This window comes from Danio rerio, chromosome 14 (assembly GCF_052040795.2).
Source record: "Danio rerio strain M-AB ecotype USA chromosome 14, GRCz13ab, whole genome shotgun sequence".
In the NCBI taxonomy this organism is placed as follows: domain Eukaryota; kingdom Metazoa; phylum Chordata; class Actinopteri; order Cypriniformes; family Danionidae; genus Danio; species Danio rerio.
The window spans coordinates 4525001-4537500 of NC_141034.1; the positions used below are offsets into that span (position 1 = coordinate 4525001).

Genomic DNA, 12500 nt, shown 5'->3' on the forward strand with positions numbered 1-12500 from the left:
ATATATATATATATATATATATATATATATATATATATATATATATATATATATATATATTTCTAAGCATAATAGTTTTAAAAACTCATTTCTAATAACTGATTTATTTTATCTTTGCCATGATGACAGTAAATAATATTTTACTTGATATTTTTCAAGACCCTTCTATACAGCTTAAAGTTCAACTAGGTTAATAAGGTGAACTAGGCAGGTTAGGGTAATTAGGCAAGTTATTGTATAATGATGGTTTGTTCTTTAGATTATTGAAAAAAAAAATAGCTTAAAGGGGCTAATAATATTGTCCCGAAAATGTTTTTAAAAAAATTAACACAGTTTAAAGATAAACCATCCACTTGTCCCTGATACTGAGGTCCTCCTGAAGTGTGAAGACAGATGCAAACGCAATAAAGAGAAAGTTCTTCAATCTTCAGTTTGTCCTGTTTATCAGGCATGTGGAGAACATCAGAAACTAAAACTGAATCTTTATATGATATCCAATGTAAAAAGCAGAAGTGATTGTAATTATATACTGTACCCATGCCATGTCAGTTTACATCTTGATTAAAAAAATGCTTTGCTTAGTGTATAACAAGGACTTTTACAGGGATAGTTCACCCAATAATGAACATTTCCTCACTATTTACTCACTCTCAAATGGTTCTAAATCTTTATGAATTTCTTTCATCTGTTGAACACAAAAGAAGATATTTTGAAGAAAGCTGAAAACTTGTAATTATTGACTTCCATAGTAGGAAAAACAAATGGTAACCGGTTTCCAGCATTTTTCAAAATATCTTCTTTTGTGTTTAACAAAAGAAAGAAACAGATAAAGGTTTAAAACAAGTAAAGGGTGAGTAAATGATAGCAGAGTTAACATTTCTGAGTGAACGATCCCTTTATGAATGTTTAATGGACGTCTTATATTTCAAAAAATCAAGAGCAATTTGATTGTGAACCGTTAAATGGGAAGAACATGTGAAGAGTGTGTGTGTTTCTCACAGACTTTGGCTCCTGGCAGCTGACGATGGAAACCCGAACGCCAGTGTGAAAGCGCAATCCGCTCTGGGCATGTTTTACAGCAGACCCGAGAGCCTCGACCTCAGAAAGGTGCTGAAATCACTGAAAACATCACACATCATCAGAGAAAACTTGACTTTCTTTTCAGTGTTCGTGGTCATAAAACGCATAGGATCAGATTCTTTTTTTTTTGGCAATATACTACTGTATACAATACAATTACATAACATATAGCAATCTGATATCATGTGAACTGTGTGTGTATGTACAGGTATGCAAATATAGAATTTGACACACTTGGAAATCCTCCTGTGAGGAAAGTAATGACACCCTATTATATTGATTTTTAATACTTCACACTTACTTTACTCCCATAATTCACATAAAGCATCATAGGGTGTAATTAAAAGCTGGATAAAGCCCTATTAATGCAAGTGTGTTCTCTCCTCAGGCGTTCTTCTGGCACTCACAGGCGTGTGGTAACGGCAGTCTGGAGTCTCAGGCGGCTCTGGGCCTGATGTATCTGTATGGTCACGGTGTTCAGCGGGACTCAGACTCGGCTCTGTTCTGCTTGAAGGAGGCAGCAGAAAGAGGGAGCGTCTACGCTCAGGGTCACCTCACGGCCTGCTACTACCGCAGACAGCTCTACTCCAGAGCCGCCGCTCTCGGCCAGAGGTATGGCACAAACCATTCTGAAGAGCAGCGCTCTGATTTACACGTGAACTCAATCATGCTCTGCTTTGACTTTCAGAGTGTGCGAATACAAGGACACGGCTGCTATAGCGCAGCAAACAGACTGTCTGGAGGAGTACGTCAGGAAGGGCATTGCTATAGGCATGTTTTATTACGCTCGCTGTCTTCATCTGGGCAGAGGAGTCCCGCAGAACAGAGACAAGGCAAAACACTACTGCACACAGGTACATTTCCTCTCACAATTAGCAGAATCGGGAGATGTTACTCCTTTCTTTCTTTCTCAGAAACGTCATTTTGCACAGGTCATGGGATTTTCTGAAAAGATCTAATCCAGGTATTGAAAGTCAGGTGGCTCAGTGGTTAGCGCTGTCACCTCCCAGCAAGAAGGTCGCTGGTGCGAGTCCCAGCTAGCATTTCAGTGTGGAGTTTGCATGTTCTCCCCGTGTTGGTGTGGGTTTCCTCTGGGTGCTCCCCACAGTCCAAACACATGCGCTATAGGTGAATTGGATGAACTAAATAGGCCGTAGTGTGTGAGTGTGTGTGTGAATTTGAGTGTGTATGGGTGTTTCCCAGTACTGGCTTGTGGCTGGAAAGGCATCTACCGCAGGTTCAGGGCGACGCAGTGGCGCAGTGGGTAGACCGTTCGCCTCACAGCAAGAAGGTCGCTGGGTCGCTGGTTCGATCCTCGGCTCAGCTGGCGTTTCTGTGTGGAGTTTGCATGTTCTCCCTGCGTTCGCGTGGGTTTCCTCCGGGTACTCCGGTTTCCCCCACAGTCCAAAGACATGCGGTAAAGGTGAATTGGGTAAGCTCAATTGTCCGTAGTGTGTGTGTGTGTGTGTGTGTTTCCCAGAGATGGGTTGTGGCTGGAAGGGCATCTGCTGCGTAAAAACTTGCTGGATAAGTTGGCGGTTCATTCCGCTGTGGCGACCCCGGATTAATAAAGGACTAAGCCGATGGAAAACGAATGAATGAAAGTCAGGGATATTCCGTATCATGACATATCAGCAATTTTATCTAAATGTTTTTTTTTTCGATACTTTCGATCATGTTGGTTTGTTTTACTTTAATCCTTTTCCACTTATCAACCGGTAATCAAATGCAGTGCAGCTCTTAATATACGGTATGTGGCTGTTTTTTGTCTGCTCAGTGCTCAACCAGTCCATCCTGGATATTATAAGGAAAATGTCTTAAAATTGGTCTAAAAAATGGCCTAAAATCACAGATTTTGTGATGATTTTTCTCCAAAATTTGCTGCATTTCATGTTTATTTTTTGTTTTTGTTTAGTTTTTTGCTGGGAAAATATAAATAAATTAGCATGTCTTTAGCAAACAAAACAAATTGCAAACTCTGAACTAGAGATCTGCGCGGGACAAAAAGTTGAATCCCACCCGCTCCCGCCATGTTTTAGTCAGAACCCGACCGCTCCCGCTTATGTTCAGCATTCGTTGTCCCACTGCCCGATTTGCCCCGTTTTCTGCGGTGGGGTGGTGGGGGGAGGGGGGGGGTCGATGGAATGCTGCGAATGCTGAACACATACACACATAGACACACAGCGCCAAGCAAATGACACAAACAGGGAGTCGGAAGCGATATTGTTATATATTCCCGCACCGCAAGACATCTTGTCGGGTCCCGCGCTACAGCCGGGGGAATGCAGACCTCTACTCTGAACAATGACTTCAGGTCAACTATAATCTGAATTTATTCATTCATTCATTTTCTTTTCGGCTTAGTCCCTTTATTAATCCGGGGTCGCCACAGTGGAATGAGCTGCCAACTTATCCAGCACGTTTTAAGCAGCGGATGCTCTTCCAGCCACAACCCATCTCTAGGAAACATCCATACACACTCATACACTACGAACAATTTAGCCAACCCAATTTACCTGTACCGCTTGTCTTTGGACTGTGGGGGAAACCGGAGCACCCGGAGGAAACCCATAGCCAAGACTAGAACCAGTGACTTTCTTGCTGTGAGGCGAAAGCACTACCCACTGTGCCGCCCTATATTTTAAAATCAACACTGCATATCCTATGATGTGACAATTGTGGATGCGTACATTGTGATTAATCCGCTTGTTAATAGCGATCTCGCGTGAAGTGGCTTCCGGGTCCAAGTGCCGGGTCAAACTGTATGGGGAGACTCATCGAATGGTAATAATAAACATTTACAAAGCGATTTAATACTTTCAAAAATCACAATTGTAGAATATATCCATGCCTAATATCTGATGGCCAGAAACTGATTAATTTTTTATAAATTGTTAAGATTTTGGTATTTGTGATGCAGCAAGTCCAGAGACTGATTTGTACACAATTATTTTATATAAAATTCACTTTAATCTCTGATAAAAAGTGATCATAAACAAAAAGTTTCTCAATTCAAACAAGTAGTGGCTTGGACCCGGAAACAGTATTCCATACGTCACGACTCATCAAGCGAATAATGGCTCTGTTGTTTTCTATGCAGAATTTAAACTGATGTTGTGTCTGCAGCATTAGTGGTGTTATTTGATTGGTGTATTAGTGCCTCTTGAGTTGTGTGATTTGTCATTTCTGCTCCTCAAGGCTGTCAGGATTGATCCACTCATCTGTAAAGAGCTGCAGATTGATGCTGCGCATGGAAAAATATGAACGCAACCACTATTAATCTCCCAGGTGAAAATGATGACGGCTCTGGACACTCAGTATTTTTAAATTGCTGCTTGTGATGATACAATGAAATGTTTAGTATGATTTTAGTTACACTCTTATCTTACTCTAGTACGGGGACCAGCTCTCACTTAAATAGTTAGTTGTTATTAGTTCTTATAAAGCACATATTATTAATATTATTATTAATAATAATAAGTTATTAATAATAAGTTTTCTGAGGTGGTTAATAATGAATGTGTTTCTCTTTCTTTCTTTCTTTCTTTCTTTTATTTTTTATCTAAAATGCATATACCAACTATTTTCATATTTGGGTTTTAAGTTTTTGACCAAAAAACGTTTTGCTTATATCTCAATAAATGTACACACAATAAAAAAATCACTTGTAACCATTATAATTTAAGGTGTGTGTGTGTGTGTGTGTGTGTGTGTGTGTGTGTGTGTGTGTGTGTGTGTGTGTGTGATTAAAAATATACTTAACAAATTTTTTTAAAGAAATAAAATAACAAAAACTCAATCAAAGGACTACAGCTGTCACTAAAATTGTGGAATTGAGGAAGAATAAAATATAAAAATAAAATAAAAAACTTATTCAAATATATTACTAGCTTCAATTATTAAAATAACAGATTTTGAAAATAATTATTAAAAAAGATTAATTTAAATATAGATTTAAATTTAAATGACTTAAATTTCTAAATATAAAGTGTTGCTAATATCTTAAATAAATATGCACACTATTATTATCACTTTCAACCACTATTATTCAAGAAGTGTGTGTTTGTGGGATTAAAAATAGAGAGAGTAATAATTAGAAGTTAGAGTACAAAATAATTCTAAAAACTAAACAAAAAAAGGTCAAACATGTTATTACAGCGTCACAAAAGATTTGGGATTGTGGAAAAATATAAAATTAAAAGCTAAATTCAAATAAATAAATTGTTTGAATAAAAACATTATTTATTGCGTTATAAATTACAATAATTGATTTGAAAATAATTTATTAACTGTTCATTTGAAAAGGATTTATGAATGATTAATTTAATAAATTTCAAGATATAAACAAACAAATGATTAAAGTTCAAAATATGAATGGCATTTTACTGCATGCATATATATATATATATATATATATATATATATATATATATATATATATATATATGTATATATGTATGTATATGTGTGTGTGTGTGTGTGTGTGTGTATATATATATATAGTTGAAGTCAGAATTATTAGCCCCCTTCAAAAAATTTTCCTATTTATTACTTTTCAAATATTTCGCAATTGATGTTTAACAGAGCAAGGACATTTTACAGTATGTCTGAAATATTTTTATATGATATTAAAAACAGTTTTTAACACCATTTTAAGGACAAAATTATTAGCCCCTTTAAGCTATGTTTTTTTGATAGTCTACAGAACAAATCATCGTTATACAATAACTTGTATACCTGCTTAGTTAACCTCATTAACCTAGTTAAGCATTTAAATGTCACTTTAGGCTGTATAGAAGTGTCTTGAAAAATATCTAGTCAAATATTATTTACTCTCATCATGGCAAAGATTAAATAAATCAGTCATGTGTAGAAAAAATCTTCTCTCCAATAAACAGCAATTGGGGAACAAATAAACAAGCGGTCTAATAATTCAGACTTCAACTGTATAAATAAATATATATATTATATCTCATCCAAAACCTTTCTGTTTCAAATTTGATTTTTGATAAAGTAATTTAAAATAACTGAAATCATTAAGCATAGTGATATAGAACTGTAATGCAGTCAACAACTACTTTGGCTGTGTGTTATATGAAAACAACTGCACACCTACAATGTCCATTAGCCAATCAGAATCAGGCGTTTAACAGCTCAGTAATATCCACGTATGCTACTTTATTTCAAATGATGGGTTGCACTTCTGCTTTGGAGATCTTAAAGCAAAAATAACGGAAACAAATCCCTTCAGGGCGACACAGTGGCTCAGTGGTTAGCACTGTCGCCTCACAGCAAAAAGGTCGCTGGTTCGAGTCGCTGGGTCAGTTGGTGTTTTTTGTGTAGAGTTTGCATGTTCTCCCCGTGTTGGCATGGGTTTCCTCCAGGTGCTCCGTTTTCCCCCACAGCACTCTAGTTCAATTGGATGAACTGAATTAACTGTAGTGTGTGAATGCGAAAGCTTGTATGGGTGTTTCCCAATACTGGCTTACGGCTGGAAGGGCATCTGCTGCGTAAAACATTTGCTGGAATAGTTGGCGATTCAGTCTACTATGGCAAACCCTGATAAATAAGGGACTAAGCCGAAGGAAAATGCATGCATGAATATATGCATATATTAAACATTAGATTGAAGACGCGACACGTGACAGTTCTTTTGCAATTTATTGCTTATAAATGCTCTAGTCTAATTTTGGTAAAAATAAAATTCTATAATAATAACAATATTAATAATAATATCACAAACAGAACCTTCACAATAACTGTACATGACATATTGCACGATTAAAAGCTTTGATAATGGTCACAATGATGTATAGTGAGTTTCCAGAGGTCTGGCCTCTTCTTTATACAGGTGTGTAACACTCATTCCATCGTATTTTTCACATTACAGAAGAGAAGACGAAAGAAAATCAGAAGGTGACGAGTGGCAGTGGATCTGACCTGCTCCCCCACAACACATTCAAGCACACCGGGTGATTCCTGACGCAGGAGATCCAGCAGAAACAAACCTCCAGCCTTCAGGTCTGAACAGCCTCCACACTCAGCTCAGCATAGAGCTCTTTCACCAGCATCTCCAGCAACATCTGCACAAAACAAGACAATATCATCATCCATATGTTCATTCCTTACTCCACCACCAGATGGCGCTACAGCCTCATCTTTTCATTAAAGCTAGTGGTGAACTGGAGTAACCTACACTGTAAACAATGCTGGCGTCCACACAATTCCTTCATACTGTCACAACACAGACTAGTTGTACATAATTAAGCAGATAATACAATTAAGCTGTCTGGAAAAGAAAATTGGGTTGTATTAGTAATATTATGCTAAAGAAACATGTTTGTTATGATTATTAATCTCAGCCTTTAATAAATGAGCAGAAAAGTCATTTGAGAGGCAGAGAAAAATAATAAAATTCACCAAAGAGTAGATATTCTCCGAATAAAGTGTGCTGATGAATTACACATAAAACAGAGGCATTTGTCAAGAAAGCAAATAGACCCTTTACACCTTTCCGGGTTCCTCTACAGCAGAATTCGTCATACTTGGGTAAACTCAGAGCACAGTGAATGGGAGAGTACAACAAATATTTTTTTTTTTTACAATCGTATTTGCTGAAATAATATAAGAAAAACTCTTTGATAGTGTTATCAAGACTTTGAGAAAAAGGGGAGCAATACTGTGAGACAGAGGGGAGAACAACGTTAAATTTACTCTTAGCCTCATAGACGCTGCATTACAAACACCTCGCATTTGAAGTAATTAGTTTTCTGTAATTTGACGCAAAGATGATATAATACATACAGAACTGCATATAAATGTTTATACGGTTTTTAAAATCAAAATATTAAACACTTTAAACACTTATGAAAAGGTTCCATAGGGGTGAGTCAGTTCATAGGGCCGATCTTCATTCTGCCTTCAAATAAACAGTAAATAAGCCTAAATAATAAGGTTTATTCTGCCTTTTGTATTGTATTGTATTTTCTATTTAATGCCATGTCAGCAACCAATGCTATTTTCATGGCAGGAACCTTTCAACAATAAATATACAAAATTAAAAATCAACAAACAAAAGAATACATAAATTAAATACGATTTTAAGTGTTGATGCATGATAAAAATTCTCAAATCTTTTCTGGTTTCACTTTGTTAAAAATGTCCTTAAAAGAGTTCATTTCAGAAGTCTTCTGGAATCAGTAAAACGGGGGCGGGGCGGAGGATCGCGATGCCAGTGTTGTCTATTGGACGAACTCTTAATACGTACATAGCAAAGCTTGCAAAGCTGTTTTTTTTGTTGTTGTTTTTTGGTTGTTTTTTGACAACAACTCACTGGAAATCCAAAATGCTTCCACACCGGCGACTTCATAGAAAGAGGAGAAGGTTTAAGCTCTGTCGACGGGTCTCCTGCGTCTGCAGTTTAACAAGCACTTTAACAAGCGTGTTTTTTCCCGCTTGGCAAGCCAAGCTGACGTGACATGGGGGCGTGGCAGCATCAACGATTCTATTCTTTGATTCGATAATCGAAATTCAGCATAAATTTCGATCGATTTCGATTTAAAATCAAAATCGTGACACCCTTAGTGATAAAACAGATTTTGTAATTGATGAACTTTAGTTAAAATATTATCAATCAAAGGATGATCATTCTTTGAAGATTCCATAACTTGTAGGCATGATTTAGAGTCTCTAAAAATGATAGATTTCTTTTGTTGGACATTTTCTATATACTCCAAAGCTAAAAGTAAAGCGTGGGCTTCAGCTGTGAATATGGAGCATTCTTTAGGCAGACTGATTCCATAACGTTGTTGTCCAGTTACCATTGCTGCTGCTACACCATTTTCCACCATTGAACCATCTGTAAAAATAGGCGAGTGCTGAGGGCATTGGCTTCTAATATCCAAATATTGTTGTCTGTAAACATTAGGATGAGTTACTCCTTTCTTCTAATGCAGTGGTTCTCAAACTGTGGTACGTGTACCACTAGTGGTACGCAGGCTTCCTTCTAGTGGTACGCGGAGGAATAAAATATGTCATGTACATGCTACATATATTTCAAAATTTAGCAAAAAATATGTATATAATATTCCATATATGACTTATAGCCTATATTTCTGAGGTAATCTGCCACGTTTTTTTTTAACTGTGCTGAGTTACTTTACGCTACTTTATTTCAATACTGCTCATTTTGGTGGTACTTGGGGAGACAATTTTTTTCTGAGGTGGTACTTCATGAAAAAAATTCGAGAACCACTGTTCTAATGTTCTAAATCCATATTGATTATGGGCTTCTTTAGAGTCCAATGAGGCAGGGCACTGAAATGTATTTGACTTAATATGTCCAGGTTTATGTTTACATTTTGTAGATGTGGATTAATGCGCACTTATTCTGCCTTTTGCACAGACCCAGATGTGCGGTGTGTGAAGTGTGTTTTGAGCAGAAAGCAGAAGTGTGAGCGTCAGCTGGCAGAAAGTGAACGCCTTAGAGATATAAATAGAGTGTCGGTTTGCAGACTCACGTAGAGTAGATGTCTGTTAGCGCTGCTCTCCTGAAGGGCATTGAAGATCTTGATGATGCCGTATCTGGCGTTCTGCTGCCCCACCAGATTCTGAAGAGCATCTACACAGCAAACACACAAACTCTGATGTCAGAATAATCTCTATGAAGCATAATATCACTATATATAGCAAATATTTGATTCTACTATTCGGTTAAGTCCGCATCGACCAGAAATTGCTGTTTTTTATTTCTTTATTTTTTCAATGGCGATGCAGTTCCCTGAGAAACAGAATATTAGGGGGGGGTATAAAGAATATAAAGGTGACCGGTACCGACCCGTACCATACTGTACCACTCAGTGGAAACGGGCCATTAGGGAGTTGCCATAGAAACAGGTAATTTGCCTTGTGAACGTGAACAGCTCTTAATCTCTAAACAGCACACTGCAATTACAGTGATTATGGAGACCACCAATGGCCAACCGCAGGTCATGTTTGCTTTTGGATTTTCCCAATATAATGCATATTGTGAAATAACACGTGTGACCTTCTCGGCGGGGGAACTGTCCTGTATGTTCACCTGGGATGTTGTCTAGAAGCTTCTGCTGCGCTCTCTCCTTGGTTTCTCTGCGTTCGCTCTCACAGCGGCTTTTGTTATGAGGCGCCAGTTTTCCGTTGGGCCAAAATGTGTCCCGGAAAACATTGATGTAGTAAACCATCATCTGCTCACTGAAGATCCAGTTTACAGTGTCTCTGATCTGCCTGCGGAGCAAGAGAGAGACAGAAAAGTGTTCAATGCCCAGCAAGTTTCCATCAGAGTTTCCATTACGCACATCCATTAAAGCTTACTTGTTTATAGTGCGTCCAAAAGTGACCTGAACTAGTGCAATTAGTGTCTTCCTCACCCACTTGAACACTGCAGAGAGAAGAAGACGCTTTAATATCAATCATCAAGACACATTTTATTAGCAAATGATCATATTAGCATGATTTCCAATCAGATTTGTAGACAATTAAGCTTTGCATTACACGAATATACTAGATGAGTACAATATTAAATAAAACTTTAGATAAAGTGGCTTGAGGTTTGAAGGTTTTACTCAAAGAAAGTCAGTTAACCTTTTGCAAGCATGTTTAAACAATTGCATGGATTAACATTTCTAGCTTGTTTTAGCCATTTAAAATGCACGGTAAGTATACAACATTAATACAGTTGTTGCTAGATCAAGATCGGAAGTTAACGAGAATTATTTTTATTATTTATTAAATTTCCCATTTATTGGATTTTATTAACATTTACCTCCACCCCAACCCTAAACCCAAGCGTCAAAATTTGCTACAACCGCAATAATCAAACCCTTGGGAACAACTGTTGTCGGAACCAAAGTTCGCAGGTTTGTGTTCTCTGGACTCCTCTCAAGAGGTGGACTTCTACATTCTGATTGCTTGCCGAATCGTGTCACGGCTCATTACCATAAAGTTGACTTGACTTCAACTCTCCTCAATGCCCACACTGGCTCCTCGCCACTTACTGTCATCGGCTCCCATTGAAAATGAATGACTTCGGGCTACTTTGACGCTCTCGCCGCTTTCGGTGTGAACGTACAGTTACAAACTTATCCACAGCAGAAATAAAGTCAACGTTTGAGCATCAGATTTGTAATACTCCACATGAGTGAACATCTACTCACTGCCCCTGAGTTCAAAGATCTCTCCGATCAGCATGAAGCAGGGCTCGGCCAGCGCGTCTTTCTTGCCGTCCGGCTCATCGCCATAGTCTGAGAGATCACTGTCATCTTCAGCTTCATCCTGACACACACACAATCAGATTCTGTGTCTGTCTGTGTCGAATCTGATGCTCTTAAAAATGCAACTAAACATTAATTTCATATTAGGGTATAAAGTACATTGTGAACATGTTTGTTTGTGTCTGTGTGTCTCCATGTCTGATGCCGCGTTCACACTAGCAGCGACTTTGTAGCTGCCTGTCGCTCTGGGTGGCAAACGCAGGTCTGTGTAGGTCTATACAGCACGAACACAACCAGCCTCTGAGTGAGCTGAGAGAGGATCACATGAGCTCTACTGGTGCTCCTATTGGCTGTCACTCAAAAAAGTCGCTCTTCATTTGCATATAGTTAAAGGATTCCTAAATGTCGGCCATCTGGTCGCCAATGGTCATAGACTGAGGTCGCCAGAAGTCGCACACCCTCTGTTAAGATTTTACGTTTTGTCAGTTTAGTGGCTAATTCGTACGAAAATGTACGATTTTATAAAGGAGGCGTGGCACCTAACCCCACCCCTAACCCCAACCGTCATATGGTGATGAGCAAATTGTGCTAAATTGTACAAACTAGATCAGACGAAATCATACGAATTAGCCACTAAAGCAAAAAGTTACGAATTGCTGTGAGATTGCGTTGGATGAACGGTCGCTTGTAGTGTGAATGAGGCTTGAGTGTGTGTAAGTGCCTGTGTGTCTCTGAGAGTCACTCAATGTGTGTGCACGTATGTCATGCGCGTGTGTCCCTGAGTGTCTCTCCATGTGTGTGTACGTGTCTTTGAGTGCTTCTACATGTGTGTGTATGTGTGTGTGTGTCTCCGAATGTCTCTCCATAAACATGTGTGTGTGCTTATGCATCTGAGTGTCTCAGTGAATGTGTGCATGTGCTTGTGTGTGAATGAGTGAGACAGTGTATGTCTGTGTCTATGTGCATGTGTCTGTGCGATGTGTTGTGTTTGTGTGTGCTTGTAGCTGTGAGTCTGCACAGTATGTGTGTGTTTTTCTGAGTGTCTGAATGAGTATGGGTGTGTGTCTGTGATTGTACAGTATATGCATGTATGTGTGTGTGTGTGTGTGTGTGTGTCTGTGAGTGGGTTTATATGTTTTGAGGGTGTGTGTGTAAGTGTGTTTATATATGAGT

General features: G+C 38.3%; 3 protein-coding genes across 7 annotated transcripts in view; 2 read left to right on the forward strand and 1 right to left on the reverse strand.

Moving 5' to 3' along the window:
• The window catches only part of lrp2bp (LRP2 binding protein), a 16735-nt gene extending 9222 nt beyond the window's left edge, over positions 1 to 7513 (forward strand). For both annotated transcript variants that reach the window (NM_001098776.1, XM_087279953.1), the window contains 5 exon segments: positions 1002 to 1107; positions 1469 to 1692; positions 1769 to 1934; positions 4279 to 4368; positions 6971 to 7513. In NM_001098776.1, coding sequence (NP_001092246.1) covers positions 1002 to 1107; positions 1469 to 1692; positions 1769 to 1934; positions 4279 to 4344 — 562 coding nt within the window. In that variant the 3' untranslated portion in view covers positions 4345 to 4368; positions 6971 to 7513.
• Positions 1 to 12500, forward strand: part of LOC147833832 (uncharacterized) — an 863518-nt gene that overhangs the window by 475858 nt on the left and 375160 nt on the right. The window lies entirely within an intron of this gene.
• snx25 (sorting nexin 25) overlaps positions 6723 to 12500 on the reverse strand; it is an 84267-nt gene continuing 78489 nt past the window's right edge. For 2 of the 4 annotated variants that reach the window (XM_087280908.1, XM_087280907.1), the window contains 5 exons: positions 11271 to 11388; positions 10429 to 10495; positions 10160 to 10341; positions 9600 to 9700; positions 6723 to 7163 (listed from right to left, as the gene is read on the reverse strand). In XM_087280908.1, the coding sequence (XP_087137034.1) occupies positions 7098 to 7163; positions 9600 to 9700; positions 10160 to 10341; positions 10429 to 10495; positions 11271 to 11388 (534 nt within the window). In that variant the 3' untranslated portion in view covers positions 6723 to 7097. 4 annotated transcript variants of the gene reach the window in all.